The sequence below is a fragment of the Dipodomys merriami genome, unplaced genomic scaffold, assembly GCF_024711535.1.
Source record: "Dipodomys merriami isolate MVZ:Mamm:240054 unplaced genomic scaffold, mDipMer1.0.p SCAF_6, whole genome shotgun sequence".
In the NCBI taxonomy this organism is placed as follows: Eukaryota; Metazoa; Chordata; class Mammalia; order Rodentia; family Heteromyidae; genus Dipodomys; species Dipodomys merriami.
This window is the reverse complement of record NW_027206179.1, coordinates 70,269,638-70,288,225: the sequence shown is the minus strand read 5'-3', so window position 1 is coordinate 70,288,225 and position 18,588 is coordinate 70,269,638. Positions and strand designations below refer to the sequence as shown.

The 18,588-nt window shown below is 39.6% G+C and overlaps 1 protein-coding gene across 1 annotated transcript in view; it reads left to right on the top strand.

The window, feature by feature from the left end:
* Positions 1 to 2,780, top strand: part of Fgf9 (fibroblast growth factor 9) — a 48,670-nt gene extending 45,890 nt beyond the window's left edge. Inside the window, exon 3 of the mRNA XM_070003116.1 lies at positions 1,002 to 2,780. Coding sequence (XP_069859217.1) covers positions 1,002 to 1,247 — 246 coding nt within the window. The 3' untranslated portion in view covers positions 1,248 to 2,780. The remainder of the gene's footprint in view (positions 1 to 1,001) is intronic.
* Positions 2,781 to 18,588: the final 15,808 nt, after the last annotated feature.

Below are 18,588 nucleotides of genomic sequence, written 5' to 3'. Positions count from 1 at the left end.
GCTGAGATCTGAAGATCTTTGTTCCAAGCCAGTCAGTGACACTCTTTTCTCTCCAATTAGCCACCAAAAAGCTGAAAGTGGAGCTGTGGCTCAAATGATAGAGTACCAGGTAAAGCTGGCAGGTCCTGAGTTTAAGCCCTAGTACTGGTGCAAAAGAAAGAAAGAAAAGAAAAAAATCACAAATTAGAGTTGCACAGATTTTGCAAAGTGCTTGGAAGTAGTAAAAAATTATGTATGTATGTATGTATGTATGTATGTATGTATGTATGTATGTATGTATGTATATATGTATGTATGTATGTATGCATGTATCTATCTATCTAGCTATCTGTCTATCTGTCTATCTATCTCTCTATCTTTTTAAAAATCAGCCATCAGTCTTATACAGGTTGAACATCCTTAATCTGAAGCTAAGAACTCTGAAGTATCTTTAGTCTCTTGAATTTTTGAGCACCAACCTTATGCCTCAAGTGGAAATTTCCACAAATGAATTTTTTTTTGTATGAAAAATATATCATTCTATCCATATATCTATTCCAAAATCTGGCCATGAGCTCGTGGTGGCCTAGGCCTGTAATCCAAGCCACTCAGAGGCTATCAGAGGATCATGGTTCAAAACCAGCCCAGGTAGAAAAGTCCATGAGACGCTTATCTTCAATTAACCAGAAAAAAAAATGCTGGAAGTGGGATGGTGGCTCAATTGTTGGAAAGTCATCCTTGAGAGAAAAAGCCAAATGAAAGCTCAAAGTCCTGAGCTTGAACCCCATTTCTGATACAAAATAGATGATAGATAATAGACAGACAAATAGATGGATAGACAGATACATAGATATTCCAAAATCTGAAAAAATAAAATCCAAAACACTTCTGCACCCAAACATTCAGGATAAGGAACACTCAACTTTCCCCATGTTATAATAGAATGTAACTGATCTTTTAATACTGAAAGTAACTAAATTTGCAATGCATTAATTTTCCTTTTTTCCCCCTCTTTTAAACAGGAAAAACTAACCCAAGAGTGCGTATTCAGAGAACAGTTTGAAGAAAACTGGTATAACACATACTCCTCAAACCTATATAAACATGCGGACACTGGAAGACGATACTATGTTGCATTAAATAAAGATGGAACTCCAAGAGAAGGGACCAGGACTAAAAGACACCAGAAATTCACACATTTTTTACCTAGACCAGTGGACCCGGACAAAGTACCTGAACTATATAAGGATATTCTAAGCCAAAGTTGACAAAAGACAATTTCTTCACTTGAGCCCTTAAGAAAAAAAAAAAAAAGTAACCACTCTATAAAATGATTTCATGCGGTGGGTTCTCATTGATTAGCTGTGTTATCTCCTGGCTCCACTGTTGCCAAACTTTGTCGCATGCATAATGTATGATGGAAGTTTGAATGGGAACATGCTGATTTTGTTCTGCACTTAAAAGGTGAGTCCTCTCTGAGGGCTGCCTGGGGCCACTTGCTTGATTTATTTGTGAAAGGTGAGAGGGAAAGAGAGAGGCGAATGGGAGAGGGAGAGGATGGGAGAGAGATTGGGAGAGAGTAGCAGGGCAAATCAAAGACCCCAGAGAACAGAGACGACGCCTGATGCATGCTGGGAAATAGACACGCTTTTCCATTTTTGATCAGCTGAACTCCATCGTCCATCAGCACAGCTGCCATACTTCAACTCATCAGGATATTTTGGCTGGTAGCCTGACGTTTAAGGGTACACTGCGTTTTCAGAGGCATGGAGGGTGCAGTCTTACTTATAAAAAACGAAAAACAAAAACACACACAAAAAAACTTTTTCAGTTAATTCTCACTGGTAGCATCCCAGTGAACATAAAAGCAAAGACCTCTTAGTTTAAAAAAAAATAAAAAATAAAAAGAAGAAAAAAAAAGGAAGAAAAAAAAGGAAGAAAAAAAGAGGAAAAAAAGAAAAAAGTTAAATTTATTTATAGAAATTCCAAAGGTGACATTTTATTTATTTTATATATTTATTTATTATATAGAGTTTATTTTTAATGAAATATGTACAGGCCAGATAGGCATTTTGGAAGCTTTAGGCTGTGTAAGCATTAAATGTTTAAGTCTGCTATGAACCTGTGGTAAATTCATGCAAGTAGGTATCACGGTGCATGGATATGAGAAATTTCTAATGACCCTAATGTACTAAAGGCGACAATCTATTTTGTGCCCATATTATTGTAAACTTATGCACTTGCTCATGACACTGAGTCTTCACTCTTCAGACTGCTTGTTTCATAGCTTATCCCAGAGGATTAAAGATAAAACTGGGTCTCAACCTTTTATTCTGTGTCTGTAATTTTCCTCTCTCTTAAGTGATTTGTATTACTGTAGTTTCACGGTTGGAAAATATGAGGGATGGTATATGTCTTATTTGTCTCAATCTATCACAGAATATACCAAAGCTGAACAATAACTTTGCTTCTTATTTAACCCATGTCCAGAACAATGAGACTGACATCAAACATCCTGCTGATTTAGAATCCTCAAAAAGAAGGAAAAAAACAAAAGCTTCCATAGCACTGACTTTTTATTATTTTTTTAAGAGACAAGATTTGGATTAACAGGAGCATTCTTGTAAACTTTTTATTTGTGCACTTAGTCATCAGATTTGAAATCATACAAGTATCATAGGAGATCATTGTAACATCTTTTATAGAGAATTGCTTCAGGGTGACCTGTCATAATTATGTGGTAATGACACCCTTTAAGTTAAATTTTCAACATGAAACCAATAAACCTTTATCAATAATGACTTTGAGGGGCCAAACATTGTAATCATTGACTGTGTTTTGTTTTGTAAAATAGTCTTCAAAACTGCTCAACTTTTTTTGAAGAGGGAAACTTACTACTATCTAGGATATCTTTTACAAGCTTTTATAACATATTATGCTGAAAAGCATAAGAATACATACTCCTTTGGTAGCAATAATTTTGGAACTTGCCCTTGGGTGAGGGAGACTATTTCTTACTATCTACTAATGTGAAAAGAGCCAAAATTCTTAAAGCAATATTTAAGGGGGGTGGGGGGAGGGAAGCAATTTATATAACAAATTCTTCATCCATACATCACACTTTCTAGCCAATGGCATTAGAATATTAAAAAATGACAGTTAAAATTATGTTGGGCTTTATGTAACTAATTAAAAAATTCAATGTTCTAGTTTTGTTTTGCTCAGATGCACATTCTCTATGAAAAATAAACATGTCAGTAGCAAGTTTAAAGCTTTTGAGGAATGAGAGATACATAACTTACATTGTGAGCAGACACACATAGCTTCTATATTTCACATAGGAGTGCGTGGTAATACTCTCCTACTGTTGTGTGTTGAAGAAAAAAAGGAAATAATATTTGGAATTGAAAATTACAGAAGCACTGTAAAATGGTGGTTTATGATAGAATATTGAAAAGTCCTTTTCATTTTATTTTCTTGGGATTTTTTCCCCTTTCAGTTTTCTAAACAGAAACCCACTTAATTCTAAGTAGTATTCTTATTTATTATCTATTTGCTGCTGCTAAAATATGCACATATTCAGGCTTTCATTTTTTTTCAAATGACATTTAATTTTTGTTTTCTGGCTAAAAAAAAAGATTAAATCTTTGACCACAAGGGGAGAAGAAACAAGTTTCTAGGATGTCATAGGACTAATACTTATCACTGAAGAAATTGATTTTGGAAGACAGCCAAAAGTAATCTTAAAGTAACATGAGACTCCAGATAATTAGCCTTAAAGAATGAGAGAATTGTGAAAAACAAAACAAAAACTCCCTCAAATCTCCATGCATTCCTAAAAAAATGCTACTTTAATGTCTACTTTTGGAGTTATTTTGTTTTTGGTAATTTTATTTCTTAAAGGAAAGCAAAATGTTATATGCTTTTGGCAAACGGATACAATAAACTGTAATGGTCTGTAAATAAATAAACATTGACTTATGCAATTGATGTAAATAGGTGTTCTGGGAGAAGAAGATGGCTCAGGGTTTCTGTGTGTGCATGGTCTTGTTGAGCAGTAGTTACCCCCAGCTCTGGGTGTGCATCCGGTTCTTGTCATAAGAGACCCCCAAGCTCGTTGGATGGCAGCCCAGAGCCCCCCTGTGGAATGGGTGGTTCCATTTTCACAAACAGATGCTCACATAGCCAAACCACCCTCTTGTTGGTGCCAACTCTGACACCTTGGTCAAAGACTTAACCCTGCATGGATGGAAAGGAACCACCTCCCCATCTGTCATGCAAACGTCCCCTAGCAGTGTTGAAGGACATGCCAGGTCAGCATTTGGGGAACTGACCTGCCAGGTCCTGTTTTGTAGATAAAGGAATGGTGATTTCATTCTATTTCATCTCGTTAACACGATGACAATGACCTTGTGTTATTTACTTGATAAACTGTAATTGTATGTAAATACATACAGGATAATGTAATTTGTGTAAATACATAATTACAGACTTTTGGAAAACTGGCATTTTTTTTTTCACTTGATGTCCATCTTGGAGCGGTTGCAGATTCTGTGCCTACATAACCAAACAGGATTTAAAAAACACACACCCCTTGTTCTTACAGCTGTGTGTGTTTGTGGATGGGTGGGTGGGGGGGAGGTTGGAGGGGAGGAGCAAATGTAGGCAGATGTCTTTTCTGTAAAGAAAATGAAGAAGCAAGTGATTTTCTGGGATGAAAATTTATGGACTCGAAGCAAGCAAATCACACTGTATTTTTTTTTTTTTTTTTGCGCATTTACTCAAATGGGCGAATGAACAAAGGCATAGTGTTCGAGGTCAAATTCTATTTAGTGCATCACTTGACATTGAAATGTGCCAAATATAGCTGCACTGTTCGTGGCCACTTGCACGAAAGAGCTGTGGAGGGTGGGAGGAGGAGGGGCAATATGCCAGATGGAGTCAAAAAATGAATTAGCCATCAGGCCCCTCCCACGTGGCTGTGTATGTGTGGTCCATGTACTCCTAGAATACTCTCATGCATCTGGAGATATTTCCATTTTTAAACTGATATTTTATTCTTACAGATAGAATAGGGGAGAAATTGTAACAACAAATAGCCTCTATTTCTTTCAATACCCAGCCTAAAATTCAAGAATCCGAGATTGTAGAATGGATCATGGGTACAGAAAGATTGGCTGGAAAATATATGAATGGAAGCTTGAAAGGTTATTTTTCTCCCCATATTGGATAATAGGAATTCATTTTATACTACTGTTATTATTAATGCATAGCCATAAAATTTATAGTGAAGGATGGATTTCCTCTATTTTTGAAAGCAATGCTGTTTCAAAATAGACAAATTTTCTTTTTGCTAGTACTGGGGCTTGAACTCAGGGCAACACACTCTTGTTCACATTTTTGTTCATGACTGGTGCTTTGCCACTTGAACCATGTCTTTAGTCCAGCATTTTGCTGATTAATTGACTATGGGAGTCTTGTAGACTTTTCTGCCTGGACTGGATTTGAACTGTCACCCTCTACATCTCAACCTCCTGAATAGCTATGATTACAGACATGAGCCACCAGCACCTGGCAGAAGACAAGTGTTCTTAATATGCTTTCCCCTTCTTCCGTAATCTCCAGCAGCTGCAGACATCAGATTGCTGGACAGACAGCTGGATCTTAGGTCAGACAATTTTTGTGAGGTTTCTTTGTTAGTTTGATTATTCTTAAGAAAATTCTGACTTCACATTTTTATTGGACTCCAACTATACCTCAGCTTATCCTGAGCAAAACATTTTTAAATTAAAAAATTAATTTGGGGTTGGTTGTGGGGCTTGAATTGGGGGGCTTGGGTGTTGTCCCTGAGCTCTTTTTGCTCAAGGCTAGTGCTCTACCACTTTGAGCCACAGCACCACTTCTGGTTTTCTGGTGGTTCATTAGAGATAAAAATCTCATGGATTTTCCCGCCTGGGCTGGCTTTGAACCATGATCCTCAGATTTTGGCTTCCTGAGTAGCTAGGAATACAGGTGTGAGTCACCAATGCCCGGCTAACTTTTAATTTTAAATAAAAAAATTCTTCATTTTTTTTCTCCTCTTGGTGGGTCATCTCTATAATCCTAGTTGCTCAAGAGGTTGAGATGTGAGTATTGTAATTCAAAGCCAGCCCTGGCAGGAAAGTCTGTGTGATTCTTATTCCAGGTAGTGAAAAACCAGAAGTGAGCTGTGTCTCAAGTGATAGTGTGCTGGCCTTGAGCAAAAAAGCTCAGGGACAGCACTGAGTTCAAGCCCCAGAACACTCTCTCTCTCTCTCTCTCTCTCTCTCATACACACACACACACACACACACAAATTCATAGGTCCACCAGATATCTGAGAAGCCCTTGAAAAGGTGTACATGGACCTGAGCTTTGCTTTTCTTCCCTATCCTTTTTAGAAGGTTGATTTCCACCGTGTGTGTGTGTGTGTGTGTGTGTGTGTGTGTGTGTGTGTGTGTGTGTGTGTGTGTGTGTTTATCCAGAACAGTTTGACACCAGGCGAAGAGCTAAAGAGTTAGATGAAGTTATATGTTGAGACCATCCATAGCGAAACCCCTCCTCACAGGGGAAGGGCAAGCCTTGTTACTAACACTCATGGCCCAGCTTGGAGACTCCCTGGTTCCCCCCCCCCCCCAGCATCCTCCCCCCTGTCCCCTTTTTGGTGCTGATCTTGGGGTTTGAACTCGGGACTTTGGTGCTGTCCCTGAGCTTTTGTGCTAGGCTAGCACTCTACCACTTGAGCCATAGCTCCACTTCCAGCTTTTTTGAGTAGTTAATTGAAGATCATTGTCACATAGACTTTCCTATCCAGGCTGGCTTCAAATGATGATCCTCAGATCTCAGACTCCTGGATAGCTAGGATTATTGGCATGATCCACTGAAGCCTGGCCAAGAAACTCATTTTTAAAAGCTCCCATGCAGGAAAATGTTGGGGTGTTGCAGAATGTTCTGTAAAGCTACATCTGGCTGACTTCTAGTATATGCATATGCTTACTACCACGGGTGGATGACAGCTTTGTGAGATTTCTTCTTATTAATAGAAAGAGGACTTCTAGTCTGTGAGGATAGTAGAATTACAGCTGCTCTTTCAATACTTCAAACTCTATGACTGACTACACAGTTTCTCCATTCTTCACTTCCTATTTCTCTTTATTTTTATTATTATTTTGGGTTCAAGCACTGGCTTGGTTTCACACACTCACTTGGGTGTTTTGGCTCACAGCTGACCCTCTACTACTTGATCCATGCCTCCAGCCCAGGTTTTTTCTATCTGGCTTAAAAATTATTATGTAGCTGTATGAAGAGATAATAATTCCGTAAGTCAGCTTATGAGCACAATGCTTCTTGATTAGTGCTACCTCTTCCATTGTTCTCCATTCCCCCCCAACCCTGCTCATCCCTAAACTCAAGTTACATAGTTCAATTTTTACGTAATGTACGTTCAATATAATGACAGCATTTGCCTGCCCTCCCTCCCTCCATTCATGCATCCTCCCTTTGTCCTCTCTCCTAAAATCATGTTCCCAGTTCCTGTCCATTCATTCAGAGGAGTACATCTTTACACTCTAGCCCAGGTTTTTTGCTGGTTATCTTAAAGATAGAGCTTCATGGATTTTTCTTCCCAGGCTGGTTTTGAACTGCTATCCTATGGATCTCAGCTCTCTGAGTAGCTAGGGTTATAAGTATGAGCCACAAGTCTTCTGATACTATTTCTCTTACCTTTACTCCCTTCTCTCCTTTCTCCAATCCATTATATGGAGTTGCTATCAGTGATAAGAAGACCACTTCATCACTGGTTGTATGCAACTTAGAGTTTCCACACATGGGTACCATTTTTTTGTGTGTGATTAATCCTGAGATAAGGAATGTTCTGGGCTGAGGAATGTGAGAGGTACACAACTCATACTTAGAACCTGGGGTTGTAAGGTCAAAGGTAAAATGCAGTGGATGAGCAGGCATTACAGAAAAAGCCACCTACGATTCTATGGTGTTCTATTTAGAGTCATATCATTTCCTGATTTTTTGCTATGCTTGAGCTGAAGAATATCAAAAGTGTGGGCTGATTGGCCAGCTCCAGTCTCATGGGTTTTCCTGGGCTTTGTAGAGATGATAATTACAGAGTTTTTGAGTCAGACTAGCTCTGCTGCTCTGGACTTACCTGTGTCCTTAGTGAGAACAATTGTTCTATGCATAGGAAGCTGATTCTTTTTGAGCTTTAGTTAATAGCACTCACTTAAAAATGTCCCTTTACATTTCTTTCATGTCACAAAATCCACATCATAATAACAATGAAAACATAGGAAAATAGAAGAGGTAAAAATAAAATCTGTAAATGAATATGTATCAAGTAACTGCTATATGACATTAATCAGAGAGGGGGGCATGGTAATGAAAACAATAATGAAAAGGTTAACATCTTTATATTGACACTCGAGTATCAAGCTAAATTATACCTCCATGATTAGATTGACATATGGTACTTGCTGAAGATGCTGGTACTCTGGGATGACCACATGGAAGAGTACCTACAACAGTATTGGTGATTTTCTATCAGCTTCACTTTCTTTCAACAATGTATTTATATTAATCTACAAGATTTCAGGCTCTGTGTCAGTAGTTTATTCCTATAATCCTAGCTACTCAGGAGGCTAAGATCTGAGGATCACAGTTTGAAACCAACCCAGGTAGGAAAGTCCATGAGACTCTTACCTCCAATTAACCCCCCAAAAATCAGAGGTTAGAGGTATGGCTCAAGTGGTAGAGGTCTAGCCTTGAGTGAAAATGGCAAGCAAAAGCAGGAAACTCCAGAGTTAAGCCACAGTAAAAGCACATGTGCATACATGCATGCATACACACACACACACACACACACACACACACACACACACACACACACAATTGGCTCAGGAAATGAGAACTAATTGAACTGGAGTAATATTTAAAGAAGGACATATTAGCAAGAAAATAAACTTGCCCATGTTTCATGGCTGAGTGTGGTTGGGCAATGCTTGTGGCCTGAACATTTCCATGATGACTCCATGCATTAGCTGAGCACCCCAAGTGCCATCTAGAAATGGCAGCTGCTTATGACTGACTCTGGTAATTGGTTACAAAGTTAGAAATCAGGCCATTTGTTCTGATTCAAAGAAACAGCTTCACATTTTGTGGTGACTCTAGTATGTCTATATAAATATTTCCTGTCCCTTCCTGGTGTATTTCCCATGTAAGCAGAAAATTCTACTATTCTCATCTGAGCTTGCACTTTGTTTCAGATATAAAATGCGTATTCCTACTGAGACAGATTTTTGAAGGTAGGAGAGCTGTATTTACAATGGTTCCTGATGGAGTACGTGAATTAACCTGATCCCCCTCAAAAAACCCCTTCTAATATATAATCCACACCCAGGATTCCCAAACCACTCTGGTCTATATTCCATGTCCTTTTCTTTTTCTTTTTTCTTTTTGTCTGTTGTGGGACTTGAACTCTAGGCAGCACTCTACCACTTGAGCCACAGCACCACTTTTGGCTTTTTCTGTTTATGTGGTGCTGTGGAATCGAACCCAGGGCCTCATGCATGCGAGGCAAGCGCTCTACCACTGAGCCACCTTCCCAGCCACCATGTGCTTTCTTTTTCTTTCTCATTTTTTCCCTCTTCTTTATCTCCCTCCCTTCCTTTCCTTCTTTCTTTCGAACTTACTGACGTATGTATTTTGCATTCCATTCCTGTATTTTAGTCCTTAGAGTTCAAATGCATCATTACTTTTTTTTTTCTTTTTTTGTTGGTCATGGAGCTTGAACTCTGGGCTTGGACACTGTCCCTCAGCTCAAGACGAGTGCTCTACCACTTGACCCACAGCACCACTTCCGGTTTTCTGGTGGTTAATTGGAGATAAGAATCTCATCAACTTTCCTGCCTGGGCTGGCTTTGAACTGCAATCCTCAGATCACAGCCTCCTAAGTAGCTAGGATTACAGGCGTGAGCCACTAGCACCCAGCTTGCCCCATTACTTTGAAATGGACAAATTGCATTTCAAATGAGTTGCTTGTAGCCACCTGATTGCTTGTGCCTGTAATCCTGGCTACTTAGGGAGTTGAGATCTGAGGATCACAATTCAGAACCAAGCCAGACAGGAAAATCTAAAAGACTCATATCTCTAATAGACTAGCAAAATTCTGGAAGTGGAAGCATGGTTCAAGTGGTAAAGTGCTAGTTGTGAGCAAACAGCCATGTAAGAACAGGAGGCCCTGAGTTCAAGTACCAGTACTGGCACAAGAAAGAAAAAAGAATAGAATTGTTTTGATTCTTGATAAGCTGGTTTCAAATTATATGAGAGTGTGTGTGTGTGTGTGTGTGTGTGTGTGTGTGTGTGTGTGTGTGTGTGTGTGTGTGTATGTGTGTTGGTCCTGGTCTTGAACTACTCAGGGATTGAGCTCTGTGCCTGAGCTTCTTTGTTCAATACCAGTGCTCTACTACTTGAGACATGGCTCAACTTTTGACCTTTTGTTGGTTAACCAGAGATCTCACAAACTTTTTTGCCTGAGTTGGTTTGGAATTGTGATCCTCAGATCTTAGCCTCTTGAGTAGCTAGGATTCCAGAAGAGAGCCACTGGTGCCCAGCTTTAATTTTAGTTTTTCCAAATATCAGAATGCAGGGTAAACAAGAATTAACAATACAATACCAATAACTATTTTCTTGAAGTTTGACTAATAGAACTTACTTTCTGCAGTCATGGCTTACATATGATGCTTCAAGAAATGCCTTTAAAAATGGCCAGAACTGGAGCTTTATTTCTAGTTGTTTTCAACAGATCTAGAAGACTCGGTACAGCTTAGACCCTGACTAAAATTGATGTGAGGGCAGATTTTTATTGACATTCATTATTCAGCAAGAAATTATTAATATATGATATGTTCCAGGGCTATGAAAGTAGAAACAATGGTGCATTTTTCATATAAAATATAAATGTAACTATATTCACCCATTTGGCTTTTTTCTCCTTTGAAAGTATCATGAACTAACTGTCATGAGTTTATTTTTTGCTTCCTTTATGAAAAACACCACTTGCTCCTGGGAAAGGGCCTAGGGTGTGGTTTAAAGTTGAGAACCATCTTGCTAAAATATGTACTCTTAATGATGGGCTCAGGCCATTTGGAAATCTTCCTTTGGTTCATTCAGTGGGGTGATTAACATTGTTCCCAAAGGAATGTGTTCTTGGTTGGATTTGAATGGAAAATTGTCTCTGAAAAATAAAAAAGAGATACATAAAATCAACATGGAGTAGTTTGCCTTTTTAGTGTACTTTATATGTGGTAATTCTGTTTCTAGTTCAGAGCAATAGTTAAGTTTCCAAATTCTGATGTGACTGTTTTTATCTCAGAAACATGTGATAGCTTGTCATGATGCTATCTTATTTGGAGGCCACACCTAAGGGTCCTGAGTACACCCATAGGACTATATTAGGGAGCATGTCACAAATGTGCAAACAATTTATAAAGACATTTGGTTTGTTACTGCTCTCTAAAAAGGCATTCTGTACTGACCAGCACATCAGTAATAAGGAAATTGTCTGGGGACAGGGATAGAATTGCTATTCAAGAGTAGTATCTGTTTTTACCAGCCAGGCTAAAAAAACCTCAAGACTCCACAGCCCTGGGTACAGTACTGAGGATCTTGCCTCTGTGGTAGGAATGATTAACCCCAGATTCAACCCTGTGCCAGTCTTGGCCGAGGTACTTTAAAATCAACACTAGAAAGGATCAAACTACTTTCAAGTTACTTAACTTTGTCCAAGAACAAAGTTCTATAATACTTAGGTGAATAAAACAATATTCAGCACCTGGGAATTATACAGAAATACACAATGTCTGGCATCCAATAAAAAAATCACTAAACACACCAAGAGACAGAAAAATCCAACCTGTAATGAGGATAAAACAAAAAAAACAATTCAATCAATGCAACTTGATCCACAAAAATAAAAATGTTAGAATGAGCAGAAAGCACATGAAAGCAGCTATAAGTATATTCTACATTTTCCAAAAGTTAACGATATGAAAGCTTATAAGAAAGGTTATAAGAAAAGATTCAAATTAGACTTTCAAACACAAAACTAAAATCTGTGAAGCAAAAATACTCTAAAAAGGAATTAATGGCAATTTACATGGTGTCAATGAGAAAAAAAAGAGTGTTCTCAAAACTAGAGCAACAGGGACTAGAGTGAAAGACACAAACATTTAAAATGTGAACACAGTACCAGCAAGCCATAGTCCAACTTCAAGCAGCTTAATATATGTAATTGGAGTTCCCCTAACGGAAGACAGACAGAGCAGAGAAAAATTAGTTTCAATAAAATACTCATCAAAAAATTTCTAGCTAGGCATGGCAGTGCACATTTGTAAGTTCAGTCCTTGCTAGTCTGAGGTAGAAGGATCCTGGGGACCAGAACCACTGGGGCTAAGGGTGAGATACTCTCTCAAAAAAACTTGCTAAATTTGTCTAACATTGTAAACATACGATCTAAAGTACTCATTGGACTTCAAATGTTAGAAACATAAAAAAAATCACAAAAAAATTCAATTTTTAACAACTAGTTGAAGAGAAAAGCAACCACTTAAAAATATATGCTATACACCAAGAAAAAAAGGATGACAGCAGATTTTGGATAGATACAATGAAAGAAAGAAAGCCATAGAGTAACATCTTTAAGGTTCTGAAAGGACCAACCTGTCAAATTAGTGTTCCAGACATATCAGAACGACATCTCAAAAGCAAAAGGAAAGCCATTTTCTGATAAATCCAAAGCTGAATTCATCATCAGCTGATTCAAACTGCAAGAAAGATTAAAACTACAATTGATAACGAATAACTAGAAAGATATTTAAACCTTAAAATATCATTCAAGCAGGAGAAAGAAGATATCATATGGAAATACGGATCTGTATATTAGCAAGGGGCTAACATTTAAAAAGTTAACTCTACTAAGTGTTGACAAGGATCAGGAGGAGCGGAAACTCTCATACGCAGCTGGTGAGAATGTAAACTTGTTCCACTTCTTTGGAAAACATTTTGACAGTTTCTCAAACTACCAACAGATTCAGCCATTACACCCTTACACACGTACCCTCATAAAATTAAAAACATATGTTCATACAAAGACATATGACTTTATTTATAAAAATCCAAAGGCTTTGTAAAACCCTGTGCATACGACAAGCATGTGCAGACTGTGTCACACTGCCCAGAAAGAGTGAAGTTACAGAATGGAGAAATCTCTGCAAAAAAAAAAAAAAAGATTAAATGTGATTTTAGAAAACTGAGGTAATTGTAGAGTCCTGGAGAGATCAGATGAACAGGGTAGGTCCAGTGAAAAGGATCAGCCAGGGAGTAGGGACTTTTATGAGTAACAAATAGGTTAATGATCTTGACTTCCTTGGCATGTTAGGGTTATCAAGTTATCCAATTGTATGTAGTTAATTGGATGCCAGTTATACTATGGCAAAGTACAAATAGGACATAAAATGATCACAGGCATAGTGACGACCTTCCAGCATTGTGGGTGTGTCATTGTGGGTGACACATCCATGTGATTTTTCGTACCACAAATATATCATCTTACGTTACTAAATATTTTCCAAATAGTAGGCCAAAAGAGGACTCAAAAGAAGGGAGAGAATATGAAGGTATCTACCTCTCATCACCATTTCTTGCTATGGACTGAAGTGATTTGCCCGCAAGAGGCAGATGAATCTGGAAGCTGGGGGACTGTCTTCATCCAGATTCATTCAAATCTAAAATCACTGAAAAAGCCATCTCCTTCATAGGAGAGAGTGGTTTGACTCCTAATAGGTAATAAAGGAGTGTGGGAACAAAACAAACCTGAGAAAATCAAGTTGTCTGTGTAATATCAAATAAGTTTTTTTTTTTTTTTTTAAAAATGCACTTTGTAATCATTAGCTCTGTATTTTTAGTTTAGCATCACAGTTAAGTTTTAGAATTCCTGGCTGGCTGTTTTTATCTCAGAAACACGTGTCTGACAGGAGGCTAAATTCAGAACCACACCCTTTGGTTCTCAGCATGCTCAAGAAACTATATTAAGGGCCATGTGACAAATGGATGAACAAAATTTAAACTGATGATTAGTTACTGATTTCTATTAGACTTGGGGCATGGGAAGCAAATGGAAGAATTTAGGCCTTTTGGTGGTGCTTCTGAGCCATGAGAGGAGACAATTAACAGTGACTTAATTAACTATTTTCAGAATAAGAAAATTTATGTTTAAAGTAGGACCCAAATCTGGGGCTGGTGGTTTTTTGCCTGTAATCCTAGCTACTCAGAAGGGTGAGATCTGAGGATCACTGTTTGAGGCCAGGACGGGATGGAAAGACTGTGAGATTCATGTCTAATTAACCACCAAAAACCAGAAGTAGAAGTGTGGGTCCTGTGATAGAATGGTAGTCTTTAGAAAATAAAAAAGCTAAGGGACAGTGCCCAGGCCTGAGTTCAAGCCCAAGTAGTGGCACAAAATTAAAAAAAAAAGATAGGATACAGTAATCAAAATGTTGAAGCTATAGATTAATGATCTGAAAGCAAGTTTTGTATAAAAAGGGAGGTTTTGATCAAAATCTCCTTCTTGATTTCTGAATCTGGTCGTGAACAGTTTCTATTTGGAAAGCAGTAGAAATGTCAGTTACAAGTTGTGCATAGAGGGATTAGGCTCTCTTGGAATGAACCATGAACAGGGGTGGCCTTGTTCACAGTGCACTACACTCATAGACTGACATGTTGCATTGAAGCCCTGTGTGCAGCTACTTAAAAATAACAAAAAATTATTATAAAAATTAAAAAAAGATAAATGAAATTAAAAAAAACTAGGCCATCTTGTGCCTTGTGGTACATCGTATTGTATCCTATGTTAAATGGAACCTACTGGACTAAATTGCATGTTCCAGCTGTGCTTCTGAGAAAGGAGAATTGAGCCCAGTAAAAATTTTAATTATCTGCACAGGTGCTGACTCAGATTTGGGCAATATAAAGCATATGGGATGCCGAGTGACAAAGATCAATGCAGCACCAATATTTTAATAACAGTGGAAGGCGCAGTAGGTTATTCTAGGTTTGTGAAGCTCCCCATCTCTATCTAAGGATTAAACCCAGTATTTAAGAACATAGTGTAATCAGTTCACCTAAACTTAAATCTCATCTCGACTGTTTATTCTAACGTTGTGAATTAAGATAAAATGACTTTCCTCATTGTGCCTTATTTTGGCTCTCTAGCTCCGCGTCTGTAGGGGCTGTTGCCAAGATTTAGTAAGTGAAGATTTATGAACAGTGCCTTGAAGCCCTCATCAACTCTCTGTTATCCTCACACACCTCACATTTGAATCCTTAAAAATAACAGGAAGATCTGTGTGCATGCCTGCTCTATAGACAACAGATGACCTAGTGTATGCCATGTCTGCCTGAACCCCACGTTCCTGACTTTGCCTTAGCCAATCGAGCTCTATATAGTATTGCAACACTGGGGGTCCTCCCCTGTGACATTTTCCCTGAACCAGAATGGATTTCTGTGCTAGGTGCCTATGGCAAGTGAGAGGTGGTGTCCAGAATGCAAAGTGGTGGAGGGGTGCAGCCTCAGTCACCATCACCCAACCCAGAAGGGTCATGCCTGACCTTCTTCCTCCTCCTTTGCTGAATTGGACACAGGTACAAGTGAAGAGGTGAAGTGAGCCAGGCTCTGGTGGCTCACATCTATAGTCTTACTCTGGAGGCTGAGGTCAGAGGATCACAGTTCAAAGCCAGCTTGGGCACAGATGTCCCTGGAAGACTCTCATCTCTAGAAGTGAAGTGATCTGATTTGGTTTGACCCTTACAGCTTGACTGCACCATTCACTTCTCTAGCTTCCTAATTCCCTTTCAAACCCTCAGCAGAGGGAATCTCTGGTCAAGAGATCTCAAAGAAGCATCTTTCTGGACTAGACCACTTGTTGGACTCCACTGAGGAAGACCAGGGTCTGCAATGAGGACATCTCTGCTCAGCTAGTGGGCAGCACACCACCATGCTCACAGGATGTGGAAACTCAGCTTTGCAGCTAAGCCCAGTGTTCCGGGGACTGGTGGGCTAATATCAGGAGATATGAGGGAAATCTTAGAACCTGATGTATCTCCATGGAGTAGAGCCTCCAATTCACCTACCCCTGGCTGTTTCAGAGAGAAATAAAAATCAACCAAGTGTCAGTGGCTCATGCCTATAATGTTAGCTACTCAGGAAACAGTGATTTGAGGATCTTGGTTCAAAGCCAAACAGAATAGGCAAGTTTGTAAGACTCTTATCTCCAATTAACCACCAAGAAAAAAAAAGCCAGAAATGGAGCTGTGGCTTAAATGGTAGAGCACTAGCCTTGAGCAGCACAAAAGCCCAGGAACAGTGCCCATGTCCTGAGTTCAAGACCCAGTACTGGTGTGTGTTCCCAAGTGTGTTCCCCCCCCCCCCAGCAGGAAAACAACCAAAAGAAAACTTCCCACACACTCTGATACTATAGTATTGGCTCTCTTTGTTCCATTGTAACTCTCTGTCTCTCTGTTTTTCTAATTTGGAGGTACTAGAGTTTGAAGTCAGGGTTTCCGATTTGCTGGGAAGGCATTCCACCACTTGAGCCACTCCTGCAGCCTCTTTTTGCCTTTGTGTGTTGTCTGTATGTGTGCATATTGTGCATGCCAGTACTGGGGCTTGAGTTCAGGGCCTAATGCTCTCCCCTAGCTTTCTTTCTTTCTTTCTTTCTTTCTTTCTTTCTTTCTTTCTTTCTTTCTTTCTTTCTTTCTTTCTTTCTTTCTTTCTTCCTTTCTTCCTTTCTTCCTTCCTTTTTTCTTTCTTTCTTTTCTTTCTCTCTCCTTCCCTTCCTCCCTCCTTTTCTCCCTCCCTTCCTCCCTCCCTTCCTTCCTCCCTCCCTCCCTCCCTTCTTTCCGTCCTTCCTTCCCTGGCTCCTTCCCTCCCTCCTTCCCTCCCTCCTTCCTTCCTTCCTTCCTTCCCTCCTTCCTTCCTTCCTTTCTTCCTCTTTCTCTCTCTCCCTCCCTCCCTCCCTCCCTTCCCTTCATCCCTCCCTTCCTTCCTTCCCTTCATCCCTCCCTGCCTCCCTCCCTCCCTCCCTCCCTCCCTCCCTCCCTCCTTTCTTTCCTTCCTTCCTCCTTTCTTCCTTCCTTCCTTCCTTCCTTCCTTTCTTTCTTTCTTTCTTTCTTTCTTTCTTTCTTTCTTTCTTTCTTTCTTTCTTTCTTTCTTTCTTCTTTCTTTCTTTTCTTTCTCCTTCCCTTCCTCCCTCCCTCCCTCCCTTCCTTCCTTCTTTCCTTCCTTCTTCCTTCCTTCCTTCCCTCCTTCCTTCCTTTTCTTCCCTCCCTTCCTTCTTTCCTCCCCCTCCCTTTTTTCTTTCCTTCTTTGGCTTACAGAGGACTTTGGGATTGCCTCTTCTCTTTGCCTTCTTCTTATACTTGTAGATGGATCTCATCTATGAAATTTTAATTTTCTCCTTTGCACTGGCAAGAATCTCCTGTGAGCTAATATGTGACCTGTAATCGTTGCTGGCATTTGTATTGTTTTCCCAACTCAGTACACTCAGAGCTGATTGATTACCTGAACCTGCTCCCCCTCCTAGGATCCCTGCCTTCACCACAGCATCTGCTACGTACTTGAGAGTCAACAAGAGAAAACTTACACCTCCTTGTCTTTCCCTGCCCCTCCTATTCTGCATATTATGGTCACCAAGTCTTGTTGAGTCATAACCAAATTATTTTAAACAGTTTTTTCTTAGCCAAGCACTGGTGGCTCATGCCTGTAATCCTAGCTACTCAAGAGGCTGAGATCTGAGGATTATGGTTTGAAACCAGCCCAGGAATAACATCTGTGGGACTTTTATCTCCAATTAAAAACTCCAAAGAAAGGGTCTGGGAAGGTGGCTCAGTGGTAGAGAACTTGCCTTGCATGCATGAGGCCCTGGGTTCGATTCCTCAGCACCATATAAGCAGAAATAGCCAGAAGTGGCGTTGTGGCTCAAGTGGTAGAGTGCTAGCCTTGAGCTGAAGAGCTGAGGGACAGTGCCCTGGCCCAGAGTTCAAGCTCCATGACTGATAAAACATAAATAAATAAATAAAAAATAAAAGCTCAAAAAAAAAAAGCCAGAAGTAGAGCTGTAGCTCAAGTGGTAGGGCATGAATCTTGAGTACAATAGCTTAGGGCTAGCACCCAGGCCTTGAGTTCAAGCCCCAGGACACCTCCTCCTTCCTGCTCCCCCCCCAGAAAAAAGAAAAAAAACCATTTTTTTTCTATTCCTTCTGCTCCATCCCATCTTCAACCCCACCACTACCTCAACTGCATTCCACAGCTCAGCTCCCTGCCTTCCTCCACCATCCCACATAAAGCTGCCAGGATGGTACAGTGTTGCAGAACCAGCTGTGTTCTGAATGCTCCAGATTTTACAAAGGTGACTTGAAATGTATCCTATCTATTAAGAGAACACCCATAGCAGGGTGTGCCAACATCCACATGGAACAATTGATCAGGTTTTGGTCTATGCACAGCTTCATAGAGGTGTAGGTCAG